Genomic DNA, 23,219 nt, shown 5'->3' on the forward strand with positions numbered 1-23,219 from the left:
TAATGTTAATACTGTTTACCTCACCTTCCTGTTCTCTTTGATTCTACAAAACAATACAAAGCAAAAGTCCCAAAAGCATTGTTTCCGTTTCCCTCTTACTCCGTGACACTGACAAATACCAGTCTGCTCGTGTAGCTCAGCTTACAAGATGGCAGAAAAGAGAGAAGCTGTGGAAGTATTTACTTTATTTTGAAGACGAAAGACACAACAGTGAAACTCTAATTGCGTGCCTGGGTGATAATAAGTGTCAGCTGCACAGAGTTCTACTTCAAATTTAATAACGGACACCTGCAAGATTAGCACAGACGCTCCACAACGCCGGTGGCCCACGGAGGAGGGAAATGATGCTGGTGCAACAGCTCTGAAACGACAGCGGCTAGTTTTTAGTTCGGCTAAAGCAGCAAGTCAGAGGAAAATTAAGAAGCTTGGCGCTAGTAATATGACAGAGGAGATGCTACCGGTGTCTACTCGCTATATGCAAAAGAAGGCCTGTAGGCTATATGAAAGTGTTCCAAAGAGGTGTTACGCTGATGTTATACCAGTCGAACAAATTGCTTATACTGGCATTTGTTCTGCATCGGGTTACTTTTCAATGGTAATCATGTCATAATGAAACTTTTATGAGTGTTATAACCCGACAGTGACAAGCCCCTCGTTTCAGTGCATTTAATTCAGCAATGCAAATTGGACAGAGCGACTGCGCTATAGTTACAAATCCATGCTGAGCCTAAAGGCAATGATGGACATTTCTAATTAGTGATATTGATCCTGATCTCAAATTCTATTTAATCTTCTTGTAATTTTTTGCTGTATTTGTTTACATTTAAGCTCCTTGGGAAAAACACTGTGAACACAGGAGTCTAAACCAGCCTCTTTTTAACTCACTGCTGCACTGTTAATCCCATGAGCTGAGTTCCCCAAACCTAACTCATCAAATAGAAGGTAGAGAAGGATGCAGGAGAAGGATGCATGACTGGAACAGACAGGACATTTTATGACTTACTGTTCTCAGAAACCTCCAGGATATAGCGTATGAGGGGACTGTTGCCATCAAAAGGCTTGGCCCAAGCCAGGTCGATGGCTCTTTTTTCAGATTTGCTCAGCACGGCCGTAGGGTTCTCTGGGGCATGGGGCAACTGTCTGCAGGGAACAGCAGGACAAGAGCGATAAATAAAAGAATCTCTCTATTACAGCAAACAAGCCGCGGAGCCAAGGGAGTTAGCGAACGTTTCGTTTTTCTCTGAAGATCGCTTGTACAGATCTAAAGTAAGGCAAAAATCTTTTGTAAGAGAGAGATCAGTTAGACAGGTGATGAAATGTGGCGAGACGAGACAGCAAAGATGGTTCCTTGTCAAGATGGACACACAGGCAAACAAAACGAGATGGATATCACTGGAGGGAGGAAAGGGATTGAAAGGCATAAGGAGACAGATAGAAAGAAAATGCACAGGGAGACATGAATAAATGAGGCCAAAGCAGAGGATCATTAATTCATTCAGCCATAAATTCAGATAAGCACAGACAGATTGATAGATAAACCTTATAGCAATGAATTGATATAGACGGTAACTCAGTCAAAAGGCAGGCAGCCAACGAGACGGCCGATAGCACGATAAACAAAGACAGAAACAATCAGTCAGTCAGTCTGGCAAACAGAAAGTTTGATGTCACATTCATATTCAATTCACTCTCGCTGCTGTGGCTCTCTGTGTGCCAAAGTATAACCGTAGCAGGCAAAGTTATGTGGAAGCGAGGGATTTGAGAATAAAAACAGAAGCGCTCGTGCATGCATGTGTAGTATCGGAGATGGAGAATGGAGGCGGAGGTCCCCTGGGGCTGGAAGTGTGTCAGGTGAGAGTGTCAATAGGAACAGACAGAATAGCAGTGGTGGTAAGCACTCATGTGTCTGGCGCTCGCACATGCGTATGCATGTAAATGTCTGTGCTGCGCCTCTGTGTGTGTGTTGTGTCTCTACAAAGAACATGTTGCTTCCTGTGTTTTTACACTGGAGAATATTGGAAAATCAAAAGGGTGAGAGGAAAAAGGAAGGCCGGTAAATAGAAAGTCGCACGATGGTGATGGTGAATGATGGGAGGAGGGCTTGTTACCTGACACGGAGGTGCGCGCTGCGGGAGTCGTTGCCTCCAACAGAGGTCACTCTGCATGTGTAGGTGCCTATGTCACCTGACCAGGTTTGGGAGATGTGAAGCGTACCATCTGCATCTAGCCGCATGCGGGGGATGGACTGAACATTTATCACTGAGCCCTCTTTTTCCCAGACATGCCTGGAATACAAAGACTTCAGTCAGCTGGCTTGTTAAATGTCATCAACGTCATCATCATCTGCTGCATCCATTCCTTCCACTGCATCAGTCAATCAATTTAAACACATTTTTAAAAAAAGGAAACTGCGATATTCACCAGCCTCTGTGTTTTTTCCATTATTACAATTAGTCACAATATAGCATTACTCACCACCTGCACGCCAATCGCACACACTCATACTGCATGTTAAGCACATTCTTTACACTTTATTGCTCAATTAAATCCATGAAATTATCTGTCAAAAGTCGTTTCTAGCATACTTCCAGAAGCTAACGCTGGATAATTTAATTGCCACCCGCTGTAGAGTGGAACTTATCAGGTACATATATATGTATGTCACCTTCAGATTGCAGGTTAACTCTTTTTGACAGTAAAGCAAAGAGTAAACTGAGGTTTTGGTTTTCTTTTATTCGACCACAATCTAAGAAAAACATGTCATTAGTGTGGTTTTTCATCTTCCTCTCCCCTGTCTCTTCAAACTCACCATCACAGGTGCCCCGCATATCATCGCGGCTGACGGGTGCATATCAAACGACCGATTCACACTCATCAAAACTGCGCGGCGCAAACGTGGCTTCAAATGCAGCTTTCTCCTCCGAGTAGAAAGGGACTATTGATCACTACTGATGTCAGCTACATGCTCGGAGTTCACTACATTTTCTGTGGAAGGGTTGTTTGTTGCGCTGGTTTGGGCAGCAGCTGTAAAATATTGTGCGAGGGACTCTTTATGTAAAGAAATATGTATATGCTGGTGGCTGACAAACATGGTTAACAGGCGTAGGTGTATGTCTAGGTCACAGGTTTCCTCTCTGTAGTAACAGCAATTCAGTGCATGTATTTATTTATTTTTGTGCGACCCTTAACCCTTTCCTATAGCAGAATTGTAGTGGTGAAAATAAGATAATAAGGGTATTAAATGACATACACAACCAAGCTGAGGATGAAGCGTCTTTATTAGCCAATCTAAAAACAAAAAGCTCAGCTGCAGAGATTTATTAGGTATTAAACATGTAAGAAATACATAAAAATAGGTTAGGATGAGTTTCAGGATGAGTTAATCTATTTTAATCTTCTCTTCACCAGGAAGACACGGCTGAGTCCCTTAGAAGTGATCCAGATAGTGGTGCAAAGCTTCTAAACAGGTCCTTTTAACTAGCCTTGATTTTTTTTTTATGCTAAATCGCCATCAAATTGAGAAGTCAAGTTAAGATTCCTCTGCACGGTCAGGCACCCACATTCATTAGTAAAGGTCTCTGGGGTCTCTGGGGTCTTCTGATCAGTATGTGTTGGTCGAATCTTTCTCCTGGCGTGAACTAAAAAAGATTCTGCAGCTTTTGAGGATGTGACTCCTACATTTGAAACTCGGTTTTTTGATCTGTGGACACCGTGGGCATTGGCACATTTAGATGATAGGGCTGGCAAAGTTTCAGATTTGTTGTTGTTGTTTTTAATTTTAAAAAAAAGTTTCTTCCAAAATGTTATATCCTACTAAATAAGTAAGTTTTTTAAAATTTTGCCCCAAACAATGAAGAATGCATCTGTGACACACACTGACATGCCCCAGATGAACATTTGTACACACATATAGGTCTAGAGATCACAAGGAAAACTATTATAGCCACCATAAAAGGAATGAAGATTAAAGAAATATAACAATGGCTAAAAGAAACACAATTGTGGCAGCTAAAGTCTGAAGGAAACGCTGGCTGCAAACTGTGAGTGTGTAAATTAATAGGGTTACCAATCAACGCCGCATCATTAAGGCACAGGTAAATTTTACTTTAATTAAATTAGTGGGCTGCTTAGATGTATTCTTGTGCCAGCTGAGACAATTTCAGGTATTTTCTCTCAGCTGCAAACCTGACAGCGTGTATAATTGTTTCAGGAGCAAATAAAGAGAAAATAGAAATAATTCAAACCTTGCCTACAAGGTAACGTCTTAGAGTAAGGTCCCTATACAAATGCCTACAGTACACTGAACTGGCTTTGAAATAGTTTTCTGCCAGGAGGAAAAAAAAATGAATCAAGGAATGAATCCGTATCTCTCACAGATATAAGACATGACAGCTTAGCTTGGGTAAAACTTATTCACCTTTCGTGGGACGGGTTAATCAGGAAGACAAACCGCACGACTTACTTTGCTTCTCTTCACTTTTTCTCCTGCTTGTTTGCATGCATTAGCTCCTTCCCAGTGCTTGCTTGCTTTCAGTGTTTGACTTTTCGCTTTTGGATTTGCTGTATTTTGCCCTTTTTCATTAAAAACAAAAGAAAAAGAAAAAAGGGGAATGACTCCCTTTTAACCTGCCTATTTTATGTTGGCCTCCTTTTTTGAGTAACAGCATCTACTGCTTTCAGGTGACATCAGTTTTACTAACAGCCTGTAGAAACTGTTGTATATAAATATGCATTGTGCCTTAATTAATCTGTGTTTCTAAATGGACCCTTACCTGACTGTCACACTTGGGTCGTGTGTGACTCCACAGTTCATAATGGCTTTAGTTCCTTTGATAACGCTCTGGTCCTGTGGGGGGGTGGTAATCCGAGTGCGAGCTGTGGACACAAAATAAAGAAGAAAAGAAAGAGATAGATGGAGAAAAAGATGAAGGAAGTGAGAGAGGGGAAAACGGTCTACAAAATGTCAAAAAAAATGAATTTCAGGAAACTCATTTCAGTCGAAATGACTTGCTCCTGGTTTGTCTTTTGTCTTTTGATGGCTTCTTGAAGAAAACACCAAAATGATGAATCCAGGCTTGCACAGAAGAATGCTTTTGTTTTTAGAAATTGAGCATTCCTTTGTTATTATACAGCACAACCTTGTTTCCTGATAAACACGTCTCTCAGTAAACCTGCACTACTCTTTCATTTTCTGTTTTTATCACAAAGTTAGGACTTTTTCAACACATTACATCAGGTATATGTGTTTTTAAAAGCCCACTTACCCCAAACAACAAGGTCAGCAGATGCCTCGTCAATGCCCCTGGAGTTGCTTGCCATGCAAGTGTAGGTCCCGGCATCAGAGATGTGTGAAGGCGAGATGAGCAAGCTGCCTGATTCGAGCAGGGTGAACCGGGGCAGCTGGACTGAACCGCTGGCTAACACGCGCTCACCTGGCATATGGGAACGGACAGCAGAAGTGGTAGGCAGAGAGAAAAGGGTCACACAGAACAGAAGGGAAAAAAATGAGAAAAGCAGATTGTCAAAAACAAGGATGCTGCTTCCCTGATCTGCTATTGGAATGCAAACACAAAAACATGGCAAAAGGTAAATCCCAGTAAAGGAATCAAATCAGGCTTTATTTGTTAAGCCACAGCAAACTGTGGTCCCAATGTTTTACAGATAACAGACATCACAATCTCTCGTGGTGTGAGTATGCGTGTAAAAGAGACCTTTTTGCCAGGTGATAGCTGGTCTTGGAGCTCCAGAGGTCTCACAGTGCAGAATGACTGACATCCCGTCGATCACAGTGCTATCAGAGGGTCCAGCTGTGATATTCGGGGCAATGCCTGAGGGTAGACAAACACACACTGAATAAAGGAAGCTCAGTACAGTAACGAGAGAGGGTAAGAGGGTTATAGAGGTGAGAGAATAACTGTCTGAGGCAAAGCCCCACTTCAAACGTATTTCTTGTAAGCAGCAGCCAGCTGCAGTGTTTAGTCGATGCTTTGTCCCCCTAATTCCAAACGGATTGACACAGGCTTCACCTCAGTGCCATAACTGTCTGCTGCCGGTCTATTTTTTGCACCCGCAGAGATAGCGGATATGAAAGGAAGGAAAAGAAAATGAATGGAGAAGAAGTATAGACAGAAAAAGAAGGCAATTTGTAGATAACTAAAATCCGTATTTATGATATGCAATAAATCAAAGCTTTTATAGGATGACAGAAAACTGTATCACTCCCGGAGGAAAGGAGGAGTAGGGAGTTGTCATAGGTGCGCTGCTAATCTCAGGACACAGGGAGTAGGGCTGAAGGAGAAGTACAAACATGATTGTGTTGACAAAAAGGAAGACGATAAGATGAGATCATAGAAGGAGGGGGGAGAGAAGAAGAGGAGAGAAAAACAGGGATGGAAGGGGTGATTTAGCGAGACGGAATATTATGAATTCTGATAACGCGGCACGGCGTGGAGCGAAGGCAGCAGGAACTGAGACAAAGTGAAGAAAATTAGATGTCAGAAACTTGCCAAACAGATGCACAGTGAGAGCAAAATTAGCAGTTATTTTCAAATACCAACAGTGGCAGAAGCGCAGGGGAAAAAAAAGACTTCTAAATTCCCATCATTTAGGTGATTACAGTTTAGCAGCAAACGTGATTAATGTTTCGCCTTTCCACAGTAATGTAAACTTAATCGTTGTTGGCCTAATTGTTAGTTTATATAGGGAAGCTTCCCTTCTGCAATATTGTCAACTGACAGCGACGCCGCAATCACAACTCTGCTGTCAGACGTAGTGCACATCTAAAGTGTTTTTCTTCACTGCCTAGGTATCAGATTTCTTAGTACGAGACAAAAATGCCACTACTACAGAAAAAAAAGATGCATCTCTGTGTTTTTTTTTCCTGTAACCAAAGTTTTGTTTGTGGTTTTCATCTATATTTCATGTCCCAAGTTGAGTGTTTCTTGCAGTGTTTACAGTAAGTCAGGTTCTTGTATGATGAGAATTAGTTTGTTTTCCAAAGGCAGAGAACCAAGAGTGCAGCAGTTTGTTTAACAGACTGTCACTTTTTTATTTTTATTTGGACTTTTATTCACTCAGCGTAGGGCCCTTGAGCTCACACGCTCATTTACAGCAAAACCCTACTTCACTTTTCGCATTTGTCCTGGGAGATTGGCCATTACTAGCCTAGTCATACACAGGTCACTGCTTTGTTTGGTACCATGATGTTATTTTCTTTTTTAAATGAAAATAAAGACTTAACTTGTCTTTATAATCACAAATTTAGCTTTTTTACTTGAATTGCAGAGAGTAAATCCATACATCCATTTATAACCATTCTATGCAAGAGTCAACCTGCTTTCAGTATTCTGAAATGATTCCATTTTTAAAATACTACGCTTTGACATTTCTAAAGCTGAAGCTTAGCAGAGCTGCATGAATATTTAACACATTTCAGTAAAAGAAAAAGTGAATGTTTAGCTCAAATTCAGCACTTTACAACATGTTTAATAGTAGCAATTATCTGGGTGAAGTAATTCCTTGAAAAGCTGCTGGAGCACTTACTTGTAACAGCCAGGTATGTGTTGGTCTGAACTTCTCCGGCTAAATTTCGGGCAAAGCACTGGAACATGCCGGTGTCATCAGGCAGTAGGCCGTTGACCTGGAGGCTGCCGCCCACCAACACCCTGTACCTGGGTGTTCTCACTGGGTCGATAGGCAAAGCATCCTTGTACCACACAATGTCTGGCTGGGGCACTCCTGCAGAGGGTGGGCGAGTGAGAGTTTGGGGTTCAGTTCAAACATTTCTCCTCTGATAGGGTTTACTTTACATTCTCTTATTGTAATACCAGCGAGCTCTCACCCCGTGCCTGACAGGGAATGTCAACCACCTTCTCCATCTCAGCTGTGATGTGTTTCTCCGGTTCCTTTATAAACTGTGGTGGCTCTGAAACAGCAGACACATTAGTGAAACACAAAAACAACAACGCGAGATTAAAGCAGAAGTTATTTCTGCTTTTAAACGTATTGAATTTTGGGCCAAATATAAGATAACGCAGCAGAACACGGTGAGACTAGTTTGATTATAGAAGTGAGTAATTGGTATTCTGTAATGTTAGGCTATGCTTCAAACTTATAGGGGGGGGGGGGGGGGGGGGGGGTAGAGAAAAGGCTCAGTTAGCAGTATCGTGGAAAAAGCCCCCCCCCCTCCACGTTGTGCTTTGAATCACATCATAACCCTGAAAACATCAAAGTGTTTCAGTCAGATGGAATAAATGTGACTCAAGCAATGCTATTAAACCATTTCTTGAGGCCAACCATTAGTTTTCTCCCTTTTAAATCAATAACACTTCCCCCTTACTGCCTCACAACTTCACAGTCATGCTTTTACCACATTTATGTAGTGAGACTGAATATTTGCATCAAGCTCGCACAGTCACTCTTGTCTGTTAAAGTTTACTTCTACATATGTGACGCATGTGGGTCGCTACACGTAGACGCTGATATGAAGGTACATACAACTACCTACCAAAACTGAAAATATTAGTCTGTTCTTTAACTTGACCATAATAAAAAAAGGTTATAAACACCTAAAAACTATGTTAAACCTTAAGGCCAACAGGCAAAGAATAGAAATACAAACATTATGGTAATGTGCTCCAAATACTGAAGTTGTATAAAATGCAAAAGCAAAGACACTGATATCAAATAACAAACAAAGCACGAGAGAGAAGAATGACAAACTTATCTTGACTTTGAAGCAGCAAGGAGAGAGCAATTCCTTAATATCTGTGCTTTCACTCGAATGTGTTTCTGTCCTCAGGCAGCACTGAACACTAAAAACTCAAATAGTATTTGTGATGCAGTGTCTGAGTAAACCTACAAGGTAATCGATCATGAGCTCTCAAAGTGCTACCTGCGGGCCACTGGTGCCCCATGGAAATATTTTATGTGGCCAGCGGGTGTGAAAAGGAAAGAATTCACGACTGTGGGTTTAGTTTCTCCGCACTTCGTGTTATGCTATGACAAAGTAGCGCTCGACGAGACCGGGGTTTCTATTCAATTTTAAGCAGATCATTGCAAACTAAACCTGACAAATGCATCTGTTTAAAAAAAAGAAGCCTAAAAGTGGTTGATATGCATTTTTATATATGGCCTTCCATCATTTGCTGGGTTCCTAAGTGGCACTCAGTCATATAAACTTTGTGAACCATTATAATAGTCAGACATTCACATGAAATTCTAGGAATGGTTTTTTTTATTGCTTTTGTCCTCTAAGAAAAAAAATGTGTGAACTGGTGTGAAACTATGAGGTAATGAGTTTCATAAATAGATATTGTCACCTGGAAGTGTGCAAGTATTGGGAAAAATTACAGCTAAAAGTACTAAGTGATATTAATACCCAAAAATAATAGACACAAGACCCTGCCAGGAACATATTTTAGCCTTTAGCTCTTACCAAGGACATGCAGATAAGCTCCAGCACTGACTGAAGGCACGCTGCTGCTGCGCAGAATGGCCTCGCACTCGTAGTAGCCGGCGTCGCTCACCACAGGACTCAGGATGGTCAGTCTGCGGTTGAAGTCACTCAAACCGCTGTTCACCAACACGCCGTTCTTACGCCATGTGATACTCAGCTTGATAAGAGGTCTAGTGAGAGGAAAGAAGGATGTGAGATGTGTTTGTAACATCCATGTCCCTGTGAGGATGCTCGTTTTGTGCTAGCCCATAAAGCCTCACAGTGTGACACGTCACATAAGCAGACATAAGCAAATTATAATTATACAGCTGAAGTACATTTAGCTTCTGACTCTTTACCATTAGAATCTAGCACCGTAGATGTTTTTGGTTCTATTTGCCCAGTTCTCTGAGTTTTGCCACTGACATGCAGCAATATATCACCAACGGTCATTTCACTGGGACTATTTTTCTTTTCAACTGTGAAAAATAGCCCCATAAAATCCTCTATTTTGGACTGTACTGAATCATTTGAAACCCTGCACTTCCAGGAATTTTTACCTGGCATTGGCCACACACTCCATCGTGACCTCTGATGTGCCTGTGACCACACTGGTGTTCCTGGGAGGGATGATAATGGTGGGGGCAATGGGATCTGCTGGACCTCCAACATCTAGACACAAAGTCAGGTCGCCACACAAACATGTCAACAAAACATGGAGATGTTAAGCAAAGATCAATGAACCTGATAGATGGGAATAGGATATAATTAACAGAGGCACACTCTGATGAGATTTCATTGGGTTCTTTGGATTGTAGTGACCTATAAATTTCATTTCCACCCAGTGGGTGCTCATCGACATGAAATATTGAAACTGACCAGTGCACGCACTGTATCTGAGTTCTGACAGAGAGATTGGTCAGATACGATGAGACAGTGCACTCACTGTGTATAACAAGATATATGCCGGAGAACCAGAAGCAGCGATAGAAAAATACTGTTTGACTAACATGAGGCTTAAGAAGCGAAGAGGCTGTTGTGTGTCCGCATGTGCCTGAGCCCACATTTTCAACACTTCATGCTCATCCTTGTTTATTTCTGTGTGAGTTTGTCTGAGTGTGTGTGTGTGTGTTCATTATGGCACAGCTCATGGCAAGGAAACCCCAGTGTGTGTGTGTGTGTGTGTGTGTGTGCTGCTTGAGATGTGTCACGTCTGCGATAAACTCACACTGATCCGTCAATCCCATCATGCCCTGGAAGTGTGCTTGTGGGCGCACATGTCAGATGTAGCTACAGGGACTGTCATGACTCAATCTAACCAGTCTTGGGTGTTAAGATGCATGCACAGACACAAACACACACATCACAAGATATGATGTCCATATCAAACTACTATCTTGCAGAGAAAAGAAATCTTTTTTTTTTTTTAAAGAGAAGAACAAAAACACAGGAGGAGCCTTGCTGAAATTATAATGAATTTTTAAAACTTCATCCCGAGTATATAAATTGTAAATTGAGCATGACTCCTGCTCTCCACCTTTCCTTGTCCTTTGGCCTTGCCAAATCTTAGGCAACTACTGCCGGACCCAGGTAAGCTCACAGTGTCAGAGGCATCACTGCAGCAACAGCTGCCGCAGCAAATAAGTGATGCATACATGCAAAATTCAAGCGCTCTGTCAAACACATGCACAAACTCCAAATACCGGCTTTCATAACAGACTGCATCTGATTGCTTGTATGCGTGTATGCATGCGCACATGTGTGTGCATATGTGAGGAGCATTCGTATAAATCGTGTATTCCCATTACACCTGCTGAGTCGAGACCTCCTGCTACGTGCTCTGTATAGCCTGAACCCGTGCGTGTGTGTGTGTGTGTGTGTTCTAGCACTTGTATAATCAACTCTGCCATTGTTCTCAACATGTGCCACAGGCTATTTTTGCTCCCTTGTGTTGTCAACTATAATATCTTACCCTCACCCTCCTCATTCACTTCCATAATGAACTCCAGTCTACCATGTCATAAGATGCTGTCTGTTAGGTTTCCTCTTATATCTCACTCTGCTGAGCTGAAGCCGACCGAATTGGTTTGATTTGTGTATTCTGTGTTTTTTTTGTTTTTTTTGTCATGCAAGCTAAGGATGCTTGTGAATATTAACTAACTTGGCAGAAGAACAATCTACCTGTGCCTCTGTCCGTACAGCTTCCTCTTACTTTGTGCATGTATTCGTGTGTGGGTGTGTGTGTTTATGTATGTTGCAACGTGCGAGTATTGGTACAGACTCAGGTAGTTAAGCTTAAATCTCCCACAGTGATGGGAAACATAATCAGGTACAATTAAAAAATTTACCTGACAAATTCTGTCTATATTCCTTTGAGGTCGTCTCTTTATGCATCTCTGGAACACTCCCAGTACTGCTGTATTTTAACCCTCTCAGGCTCAAATTAAGCTTTTGTTGCTAATGCACAAAAGAATACCTGCAGTGGTACTTCTGAGTAAAAAAAACCTCATAAAATATGTATGTGGGGTAATCAGGTTGTTAGCTTTTAACTGTTGCAAATCTGCAACGCCTGTCTTGAGAGGGTTAAAACGCTTGCTTAAAGCCGGCAATTTACTTATGCGCTGGATCGTCTCTAAAGCAGGCCTTCAACTTGAATTTCATTTTAGTCAAGAGGAAGAACTAAAAGGGGAACCTAAACTGTCAAGAGGGTCAGCTGGTCAACACAGACTAATGGCGTGACCAAAGAACTTCTCTCTTTTCAACGTGCTTTCAGTGTGCACACAATGTTCTGCCTGGAGGATGAATGTTGAATGAGCGCATCAGGTCAGGAAGGCGCACCAGGTCACACTCCTGACCTGAAGAGGTGCCTTTGGGCTTTTCTCCTGAAGACTACTGTTTGATCTCTGGGTCATAACTCATACATCTAGCTCTCATCAAGACAGTTGAAAGTTGGTTCTGATGGACACCGAATTTGACATTTTTCTCCTTTTGCCATTTTAAATACTGTTTTTGCACCGGGGCTTACTAAAAACAGTTCGTAATCACACATTTTTCAAGCCAATATATCAAACTGTGAGCCTGGTATGTAAAGGCTCATGATGTCAAGTGAATGTTTAATATTTCCTTCAAAAACTTAAAAGGCTTGGACATGATAATAAAAGTAAAAGTACGCCTAAATGCGTTTCCAATTAAGCCTTGATTAGCGTACGTATATGGGGTTACTCACTTTCTACTGACAAGGTGATGGGCTGGCTGGTCTTGTTCTCTCCATTCTTGTCGTTTACAGCTTGCACATAGTAGCGTCCGGCATCGGGTGCCACGGTAGACAAGATAACCAGTGTGTTGTCCAAAGTAATGGCACTGAACAGGAAAAGAAAAGAGATATAAAATCACTCTGCTCATTCAATGAGGAGGAGGAATAAAACTTTGATATATACATAAGAAAAAAGTGAGCCGTTCATAGAAAGCTTCTATAAAAAGAAAAACAGAGAAACTTTCAGGCCGTCTCCCTCTGCCTAATTAAAACTAAACATGTCTGACGTTTGCTTTTGTGTCCACACCTTATCTCGTGGCTGAGGAAGGCATTAAACATTTTAACATTTTAATTACACTGTTCAAGCAGCATTAGGTATATCGATTTACAATGTGTAAACAATGTGTAAGCGCTGACTGAGCAAAGCGGAAATATTGACATTCTCTCCTGTCTTAACTTCTGTGCAGTCGCTTCACAAATATGATAGCCTTGCTTTTAATAACCCAAAGCTTTTAATTAGCTATTTATACCACTCTGCTTCATGTGGCCAGCATTTTGGCAGCAAACTGCTTTTGGCGGGGATCAACAGCATCTTTCTTATTGCCTGTTTTAGTAATGCCTGAATAAATAAACACTGATCCATTTTTCAGCAGGAGGCCTATAGGCGCTAATACCTGGTGTCATGTTGGCTTTATCAAGTCCTCCCTTTCTTCGTCACTATAGCCACCAGTGAGAGAGCCCACCCCCACCCTCCTGTGATGTGTGCCCGTCTTCAGTCTTGACACAGATTTCCAACTAGGTGCCTTCCTCCAGATATCGCATTTACTCTGATTTCATGTATCCATCTACTTACTTTTCTATTCCTCATCTCTCTTTTTCTCTTTCCATCCCACCAGAAGTAGTTCTTGTGCTGTTTATAGATAAACTTCTAAACTACAAATAAGCTATAAATTCTAAAGTTTGAGCTGAAAACACAATACACATAAAAATCGGTATATTTGTTACAAAAAAGCCCAAAGAACAAACAAGTAACACTTTCGGAAAATAGTCCTTTTGGAGTCCTCTTCAAACTTTTCAGGCTATTAGCAGTGCTAAAACTGTCCTCTAACTGTAATCTCAGTTATCAATAAAAAACAAAAACAAAAACTATTCCCCAAGTCATTGATCATGTATTCTAGAAATAGTGTAATTTTTGCTGTTTGTTATAAAAAACAAGTGTAAAAACAAAAAACAAAACTACGACCCCTGTCGTGTAAGTTTCAGACACATTTCTGTTTCACAGCTGATGATTTCCTCTTTTTCTCCTTCTCCAATCAAACCCACTCCACTTCTCCTTCCACTTTTTCCTCCATCCCCACCTTCATCTCATCAGTAGGGGATCGGAATACCTGCTGTGCATGATCAGGGGAGCAAGAGAGCTGATGAGAAAGCAAGCAAAAAAAGATGCCAACAGTATGGTGCTCACAAGCAAATACAGAAAATATATAGAACTGTGCACGCCCATAAAAAAAGAAAAGAAAAAGCTTCACAGAGGCAGGAAAACCATCTGACACAGCAGAGAGAGCAATATGCTGTGCATGTGGCATAGAGGTACCTGTGCTGTTAGCATTTAGAGCGTGATGACTTATGAGATGCATCTTGGAGCTGATTGATTTTCAAACATCTTAAAGCAGCTCCAGTCGCTGGGCTCATCTGGGATTCTTCATGCATGCTGAGACTGAAAACACTCTTCCTAAAGGGACAAGCAGGCCTCAATGGCTGTGGCTTATGATCTGAGGTAAATATTTAATGCTAGCTCGCTGGAGCGGTGACATCCTGGACACACAGCCATGAATTATGGATCTCTTCAGGGATGCGGGTAGAACGGAAGTGTCCAAAGCACCGAATGAATCCCGGGTGGCTTCCCAGGACCTTTCCAAAACGGGGACACAATCCAGGGCTTAACTTCTTTACCTGCCACTTATGAAAGACCAAAATATACAAGCTAGCACTGCTAACCACAGCTTTCCAATGACCTCGACGACGCAGCCCATTCTCTCTGTGATAATGCAACGTATCAGGTGATCTTTGAAGTTCTTTATTTTCCCTCAAAGATCATTCAGGAGCATGTCAAAGCACCTGCCAAACTGAGTTCAAACTAATATTATCCAGAGCAAAACCAGATTTCATCAGTTTCTAGGAGCAGGAGGCATTTTCCCCCTGCTAGTTGATTTTAATGTGCTCCCATGCTGAGCATTCACTCCCCCCAGCCTGTAATCAGGGCTGGTGCAGTGGGGGTCACACAAAACTTGGTTACACAGCTTGTTCAGCACATCTAACCACTCCCAGTGTGTGCTGGGCCTCAGGGATCAAAGACCACATGACGCTGGAAGAAATTAAAAGTAAGCCAATTATCCTGAATGGCTTTGCATGTATATCAAGGGAGCAAGAAGGGAAAGATAAGAATTTCGCTTAAAAGAGCAGTTAATGTTTTACATGCTTCTTGAAGTTCCGCTTTAACATGTTCATTATTTTTTTCTCTTTTATCGTTGTCTGTCTGATTTTGGTCACTCTTATTCAAATCCCCATCTCTCAGCGGTGTTGTGAGCAGCTGTCGGAGGCTTGCTTATAACGATGGCTTAGCACGTATCCGGCACGGTGCAGGGATTTATCAAGCCACAAGGCTGAGAAATTTGGACAAATCAGATATGTGTGAACATGCCTCTGTCTCTGTCTAGTTTTAATGTTTATTCCCACATCTTAGAATGCTTTCTCTTTTTTATTCCAACCCAATTTCCTTTTCCATTATTATTCTTCAGAAAAAGCCATGGTCTACAAGAGAGCCTGGTAGGCAGGACAGCTGCCCAGAAACATCTTGGCCAACTGTGCAGCTTTTACGCAACCCTAATTTTGCTTGCAGCAATAAGCAGTATTACTCCCATATGCAATTACTTTCTTGTGGATCAATTTTTTATGTAAAGAATCAAGGGCGCTTTTTCAATGAATGCCAGCCTTATAATGATTCTGTAGCACTTTCATCAATAATGATGATGAGGATTTATGTTTGATTGAAATAGATATAACTATAAATGTTTTATTTGCCACTAGCTGCTTCCCGTCTCTAATTTCCATTATTAAAAATAAATTATATTACAGCAAAATTAAATATACAATGATCACGGTTGCTCCCTTTAGTTAAAAACATGTGGTCCCAGCGCTGGAATAGTGGCTTCACAGTGCATCTCCAGAGAGTTCAACCACCGACTTTGTCAGCTTGTATACATATCTTATTTTGTTAATCCAGCACTGACACAGTCTGACAGTGCTGGTCCTGCTCTATCACATACAAACACACACACTCTCTAGTGTTTTGGCATCTGTCGTGGCTGTCCTTCTCCACTGGGCCGTGAGGGGCCTAACCTCGCTCCACAGCCTCAGACCTCCATTACATGCAGACAAATGGCCCCAGTTGGCTGATGGCCACCCCCCAGGAGAGAGAGAGAGGGGGGTCAGCAGGATCAAATGGCTCACATCACTGGCTAAGGTATAAGTCAAACCACAGGCAGTAGACAGATGAAGGAAAAAGAAAGCTAGAGTGAAAGCAAGCAACAGGCTACAAGCCCTACCGCTCAACAGAGTTGTGATGAAAAAGCCACAGCTCCTGGGGGTGGAGGGATGAAGAAGTGAGAGAAATGAGAGGAGGTGAGGGAGTGTTGGTCATGAAAACAGGCACTTGTTTTCTCACTGGGTGTATGGACTGAAGGTTTGTGCCTTACTGTTCGCTTTCTGCTTCCCTTTCACTTGTGGTTCATTGAGTGTTCAAACCAATATAAGGATGTCCCCAATAATGCTCAAATAGTGACATCTAAATGAACTCAAAGCCATTTAAGACAAGCCTTCATTAGCGGAGTAACTCGATTGTCTTACCATAACAGGACACCCCTAAATTCTTCAACCATCAACTGAATTCTTACATAAAAATCAACCTGCATTAAGATTAAAAATAATTAATTCATTAGTCGTTCAATAGGAAAGTGTTTTTAATAATCAATCATTTCTTATTGTGAGTCTCCGTGGCGACTCTCGATCCCATTCACAGCGTGGTTTAGCTAGATTGGATCGCTCTACTGTGACCCATTGTTAAAACACTGGGATGCTGCAACACATTGCAATGGTTTTCAAATCACTGAAACTTTATATTTAATTGAAAACAGTACAATATATCAAATGTTAAAGCTGGGAAATTCTACATATTTTTTGGGGGGAAAAATGTGCTCATTTTGAGTTTGATGCCAGCCACACAATTCAAACATGCATGGGCATGTTTACATCTGTATTGCATCACATCTTTGACCAACACCACAAGAGTTTGGAAACTAATGAGACCAAATGCTGTAATTTTTTAAAAGGCTAGTGTGCTACAATTCTTGCTTTTTACATGATTTTAGCTTTTCAATTTGAGGCTTTTTTGTCATATTTTTCATTTCATAATGCACTGCTATTGCCATTAAAATTTTAAGTGTCAGGTCAAGCACTCTTATGCTGCTGTAATATGTGCAGCATATGGTTTGTCATACTATTGCTGAACTAAGCAAGGCTTTCCTTAAAAACGTTGTCTGGATATCAGCATACAATATGTCACTAGAAAAACCTTGTACATATCATTCAACGGTAATTGTGACTTTACAGATATGCAAGACCTAATGCATCAGTGGAAAATGGGAAGCAGATGCCGTGATTTATTGAAACAGGTGCAAACACAAACGGAAAAAGAGTATGTAAGGCAACAAAACGTAAAATAAATGACCACTTTTATTCTTAAACAGAGCCTGAACTCTCTAAGGTAGCTTTCTTGATTTTTTTCTTCAAAAATAGTTCTCCGGGCTTGAAGGAAGTCTAAAGCTCTTCTTTGGATGTTAGCTGCCTTTTGTTCCCTTCGCTGTTGAGACGATCCTATACTACCTTAATAATGTTGTGACATCCAATCCAACACTTTTAGTATTCCACTGTGTGTTTTTCTACCCAGGCATGCTTTTACTGTTTGGAATCACCCCAACCCTGCTGAAAATGAATGATAACAAAATGAAACTGTTGCCAATCGGATGCTTTCCATGTGGTACTACACGGTGGATGAAAATCTGGACTTTGCTGCCTTCATAACTCATAACTTCATAACATCAATTTTGACAAGATCCTCAACACCACTGACTGAAAGGCAGCCCCAAATCATGACAGTCTCCACCATGCTTTACAGAACACTGGAGACACTCACTCTTGTACCTCTTTCATAACCTCCTGCGTACAAAGTGACGAAGATTTGAACAAAGCTAACTAACACAATGGCAATAAATGATGTGTTTTTGCAACAGGACCCTATAGATACAATTTAAAACTGGTTCTTTGCTAAGGTACAACATTCGTTGATCGTTTGAGTTGGCCTATTTTATGCCTGAATGATTTACTGTATAGGTCACTGTTAAATGGCTTAATAAGTTAACTAAAAAATCATCTGAAAATGGTAACAAGGACTGAAAATCAGTGAAAAAACAGCCAATGTCTGAAGAAAAATGTTGAAAGATCTTTAGAAGGCTTGGAGAGCTAAAGACTTATTAAAAATAAATAAATAAAGGAAGAAAGTCTGGCTCAGTGGAACCTAGAGATCTACCAATATTGGCAAGAGCCCAAAACAACAATAAAAACCTCTTGATTGCTGCTTCACAGATCTTTTGATTTCCCTGGAGTTTCTTTTTCTACTTTCACTGTCCTTGTATAAACAGACGTCAACATACAGCACAGAACTGAAAGGAATACAAGGAAACTTTTTTTAAAAGTTTTTAAGTGTACACTTTCAGGATTAATCATTAGGTAGATATAATTTTGGCTTCATTGAAGCATGACCTTGCTCATGCACCTCCAAGTCTTAGGCCCTGGTTCTCTGATGGAAAATGTTGGAATGCTCCCTGTGGATTGGGGAGAGAGGCTCGAGGCTTCCTTGCCTCAAGCAAACAAGTTCCAAGTATCTTGGGGTCTTATTCATGAATGATGGAAATGCGGAGTGTTAGCTGGACTGACAGATTGGTGCGGCGTCAGCAGTTATGCGGACATTGCATTGAACCGTCATGGTGAGCAGAGTGCTGAGCAAAAAGGTGAAGCTTTCGATTTACCGATCAATCTACGTCTCAATCCGAAATATGGGTAATGACCAAAAGAGTAAGGTCGTGAATACAGTTGTCTAAAATTTGTTTTCCCTCTAGGGTGGCTAGGCTTAGACATAGAGATAGGGTGAGGAGTTCAGACATCCAGGAGGATCTCAGAGTAGAGCCACTGCTCCTGCATGTAAAATGAAGCCAGATGAGGCTGTTTGGGTATCTCATTAAGATGCCTCACCTCCATTTGGAGGTTTTCCAGAAATGGAAATTGTTAGTGGAAGGAGACCCTAGGGTAGAGCTTGAGAGATTATATACCTCCACTGGCCTGGGACTGGACACCTTGTGGTCCTCCAGGAGGAACTACAAAGTATTATTGGGAAGAAGGACATCTAGAATACCCTACATAGCCTGCTACCACTGCAACCCAACTTCAGAGAAAGACAACAGATGGATATTATCTTAAAATATATCTTGTCTTAATTAAACACACAATAGCTTCAGCTGTTGTTCAAACTTCTAATAATCTAGTTGATGAACAGTCAATTTTGGACAAAGGAAGAAAAAAAAGTAGATTTCTTGGTCTCTTGCAAGTAGTGAGGACCAAGAAATATTTAAGAATAGTAAGTTATTTCTTGTAGGACTAGATACATCCATTCATTCATTTAGGAATCTATGTAAATTGTAATTTTTTTTTATGTTATTCTTGCTTCTCCTTGTCGTCTATTCTCTCTTGACCTGAAGATTGTCAGGTTCATGACTAATGCTGGGCAGTTGTAGGCAAATGCAAAGGAAGGGCATGGCTATTCACTGGTCCTCGTGACTAATGGAGAATCCATAGCACGCTGACAGGACCTGAGCATCCCAGGCAGGGCCCATTAATTGATCAGTAGCTACAGCAAATTACTCAAGCGAACTGCAGTGTGTGTGTATGTGTCTCAACGATGTCCTCCCACTGACTCCTCCAGGTCAGGCTCCTCTGTGTTCTGTCTTAACAGACACCTCTACAAGGTTGTTTCGGTGTAAATCCATGCCAAAATGTCAATAGAAAGTTTCTGGGAGAAAAACAACAGGTAGTGGGTAGTGAGTTGTTGTCAGATGTGAAAAAGTGAGGACAGAATCCAGCGCTATATCTAACGACAGACTCACCTTTCAGCCAGGAGCCACACAATTCCTGGCAAATGCATTTAACTAAAAGAGGCTCTGATTACACACGACATTAAGTCTCCAAAATAGCATAACAAATCACAGCAGCTGAATGGAGAAGATCCTCTCGACTACATTTCCATTCACCGAGAGAAGAATGTCAGCCATTAGAAAGTTCTTTTTCTCCTTGCATCCTGTTTCATATATTGTAACAAAAAGACCCTGACTGAACTGATTCATTAAAGCAAAGCTAGATCAATGTCTGGTTGCACATTTCAGCTTACAGTCAAACAAGGACATGTGCTTTGAACCTGGGCAGTACACAACATGAGCACAGCAAAGACTGTAAGAGACAAACGCATCAATAAGTGATTCCGTGAGCTTATGGGCGTACTGTTAGAGAGCAAAGGAGTCTCTGCCCACGCCGAGGCCAGCAGCTGCACGAGTCACATTGCAGAAAGTGAGCAGTCACTGTGCCACAGTAAGACGCAGCCTTGCCAAGGGGAATATTGGCAGCAGGGAAGCAAAAATGCAGCATTCATTAAGTTTACACATTCAAGGCCTGGGTGGTGTGTTCATACTACTAACATAATGATGTTCAGCTGGTATCACATATTTCCCCATTACCATCTTTAGATGGCATAAACCAAAATATATAACAAATTCGAATTTGACCCGTAATGGACAGTCGGGACCGTCAAGTTGTATAAGAATCCCAAAAATGTCTTTGAGAGGTTTTATACAGAACCAGAGTTGTGAAATGACTGTCAAACCAGTAATCACAATCAGAATTTGGAGTGCTGAAGTATGCTTTACTCAAACCACATTTTGAAATAATCATGCAATTATTCTGAAATAATCGGTGCCAGATCAGCCAGAACGGGATCCAGGATTGTAATTCTATTATTTGTTTTACATGTTTTGAATGGACATGGTACGCTCTGGTATTAAAACAAACCACTCAATACGATTTCAGTTATTCAAAGAAGCATCTTTCAGCTCCTTCAAATGGATTTCCTAAATATTTCATCATTGACCCCGCGTAAGAAAGTAAACACGTTCTATTCGTTACAGCCATATTATACCCAGGGTTAATTCTCTCTTTGAACAGTGCTGGTCATACCTAATGAGACGTCAGCCTCTTAAAGTGTGAATATTAATATTTGCTAATCTACAAAGCCAGTGCCGACTCTGAAGGAGTTTGGGTGAACGCTTGGTCTATGATCTTGAGAAAGCTGCAAATAGCAAGACTGGAAGCCAAGCAATCAGGCTATTTTGAACAGGCATGTTTTGAACAGTCACTGCCCTAGTCCCTGATAAACTGAAGGGGGCATTTTATGCTGTCAGCAGCATTCCAATATCGAATGCTGACTGTGAGCTAGCCTTTTCTTTCTCTCTCTCTCTCTCTTTTTTTTTTTTTTTGAAATGAACTTGATTTGCACCCAAAATCCATTCCTCTCTGCACACATCCACTAGATCATATTTACTCTTTCTGAAGAGTAAATTCAGTTCCCAGCTGTGGGTGGCCAAAGGACATAAAAATGCCACAGACATCCGCAGTTTAAGCCAAAATAGGAAACATGAGGCGAATCAGGACGGGACTGTGGTGTGGGGTGTTATGGACAACAAGATGAGGTGAGGACATGATCCAATCTGAGCAATTCCTTATTGTGAACAGTGAGGTATAAAGACCTGAGGACTGAACTGCAAGTTCTGTAAGCTTCATAGCTAAGCATGTGATGATGTGGGTGTTGTGTGTACTGAGAAAAGTGGTCTAAAAACATTCAACATCACTTATTGAAAATTGATGCCTAGGAGCCAAACAGCTTAGTAAGTGGAAATTTAGTACACACTTTGCACCATGTTCTGTACAGCAGCTGCATGCTCCACCAGTTTTTTGATTAATCAATACTTAGATATCTGAATCTTGCCTATAATCTATATTACTGAATCTTATATTCAGTAATCCTGTATATAGAGGATTACTCTCTATTCTCCAGACATCCTCCCTATGTATTCGAAAGATTTGCATTTGAATCATGGATTCAATTCTGCAGCCAGATAAAGATTTATACAGCTATAAATACAAACATTTTGAGGTATGTACTTGTTCTCCTGAGATGTGTATTTTTATATGTGTACCCAACCTGAGACCTAGAGCACCTCACAAGAGTCCTTGCAATCAACAAGTGTCATCCTCGAGTGATTTCTCAGCTTCTCTCACCTTTCTACCACGTACAAAAAATATCACACAAGAACTCTCGAACTACACGATACAGTTTGAGGAAACTCCCAGAATTTCAACTAAATGAAAGCACAATGCAAAAAAAAGAAAGAAAAGAAATTGGTCGTACAGCAGCCTCCAGAGCGAGTGTGAATTATATTAAGTATTAGATTGGTTGGATGAGAGCCTCGACATTTTTTGAGCGATCTGATTGTTTTTGCTCTTTTCTCTTTTGTAGGGGCGCAGACAAGCAGCAAGACAGACCCCTGAGGAGCCTGTAAATTAAACTTATGACACCTTAGGATGGCTAGCAAGAGCAGGAGACAATTAGGGGAAATGGTCACCCTGGTTCTAATCCATGGCATGTTTTTGTCAGTCCTCGTTCTCCTTCACCGCCATTCCACTTTAGCTTGTTCCACTATATAACTCTTGTAACACATGGCACACCGAGATCTTCCAGGTGGTCTTACAACAAGAGAACGTCTGAAGAAATGCATAACGATGTGACAGATTTAGAGAGATAGAGCCTTCATGACGGCAACACTTGTGGTTTGGTGCGACTCACTCAGTCGCACTCCCTCATTTTCTCCTCCACTAGCGAGACTTTGATGCCTCTACAGAGTAAACGCTAGTGGCATGAATCAAATTCAATTAAATGATTTTCAATAAAAAAGGCTGCCTGTTATCAACAGTGCTCATTTGCACACTGTGACCTTGGTAGTGCATGTGGTATTAGCATTCTCAGAGCTGCGGGGTAGGAAGTGAGGATGAAGAGCAGCAAAGTACACACAGCGGGTGGCCCATAATGGAGACAAAAGAAGGGAGCGAGATAGAGGAGGGAGACAGCGACAGAACGGCAAATGAAGCCGCTATTATGCCTGACACACTGGTCACTGCACATACCACTTGTGACGTCAACAGAGAAGCATAACCTTTTATAGTCGTGCATGAGGTTCACTGATTTGCTGAAGATCTTCTAAAAGAACAGCATACTGCTGAGAAAACTACAGTCTGCGCCACAGAAAGAGGAAGTAC

General features: G+C 41.3%; 1 protein-coding gene across 7 annotated transcripts in view; it reads right to left on the reverse strand.

Moving 5' to 3' along the window:
• Positions 1-23,219, reverse strand: part of sdk2b (sidekick cell adhesion molecule 2b) — a 276,275-nt gene that overhangs the window by 36,568 nt on the left and 216,488 nt on the right. For all 7 annotated transcript variants that reach the window (XM_026178235.2, XM_026178230.2, XM_026178233.2 and 4 more), the window contains exons 5-14: positions 12,663-12,796; positions 9,997-10,108; positions 9,437-9,627; positions 7,841-7,924; positions 7,543-7,737; positions 5,712-5,828; positions 5,265-5,432; positions 4,773-4,875; positions 2,109-2,285; positions 1,004-1,140 (exon numbers count right to left, since the gene is read on the reverse strand). In XM_026178235.2, coding sequence (XP_026034020.2) covers positions 1,004-1,140; positions 2,109-2,285; positions 4,773-4,875; positions 5,265-5,432; positions 5,712-5,828; positions 7,543-7,737; positions 7,841-7,924; positions 9,437-9,627; positions 9,997-10,108; positions 12,663-12,796 — 1,418 coding nt within the window. The remainder of the gene's footprint in view (positions 1-1,003; positions 1,141-2,108; positions 2,286-4,772; positions 4,876-5,264; positions 5,433-5,711; positions 5,829-7,542; positions 7,738-7,840; positions 7,925-9,436; positions 9,628-9,996; positions 10,109-12,662; positions 12,797-23,219) is intronic.

Source organism: Astatotilapia calliptera, chromosome 8 (genome assembly GCF_964374335.1).
Source record: "Astatotilapia calliptera chromosome 8, fAstCal68.1, whole genome shotgun sequence".
NCBI lineage: Eukaryota > Metazoa > Chordata > Actinopteri > Cichliformes > Cichlidae > Astatotilapia > Astatotilapia calliptera.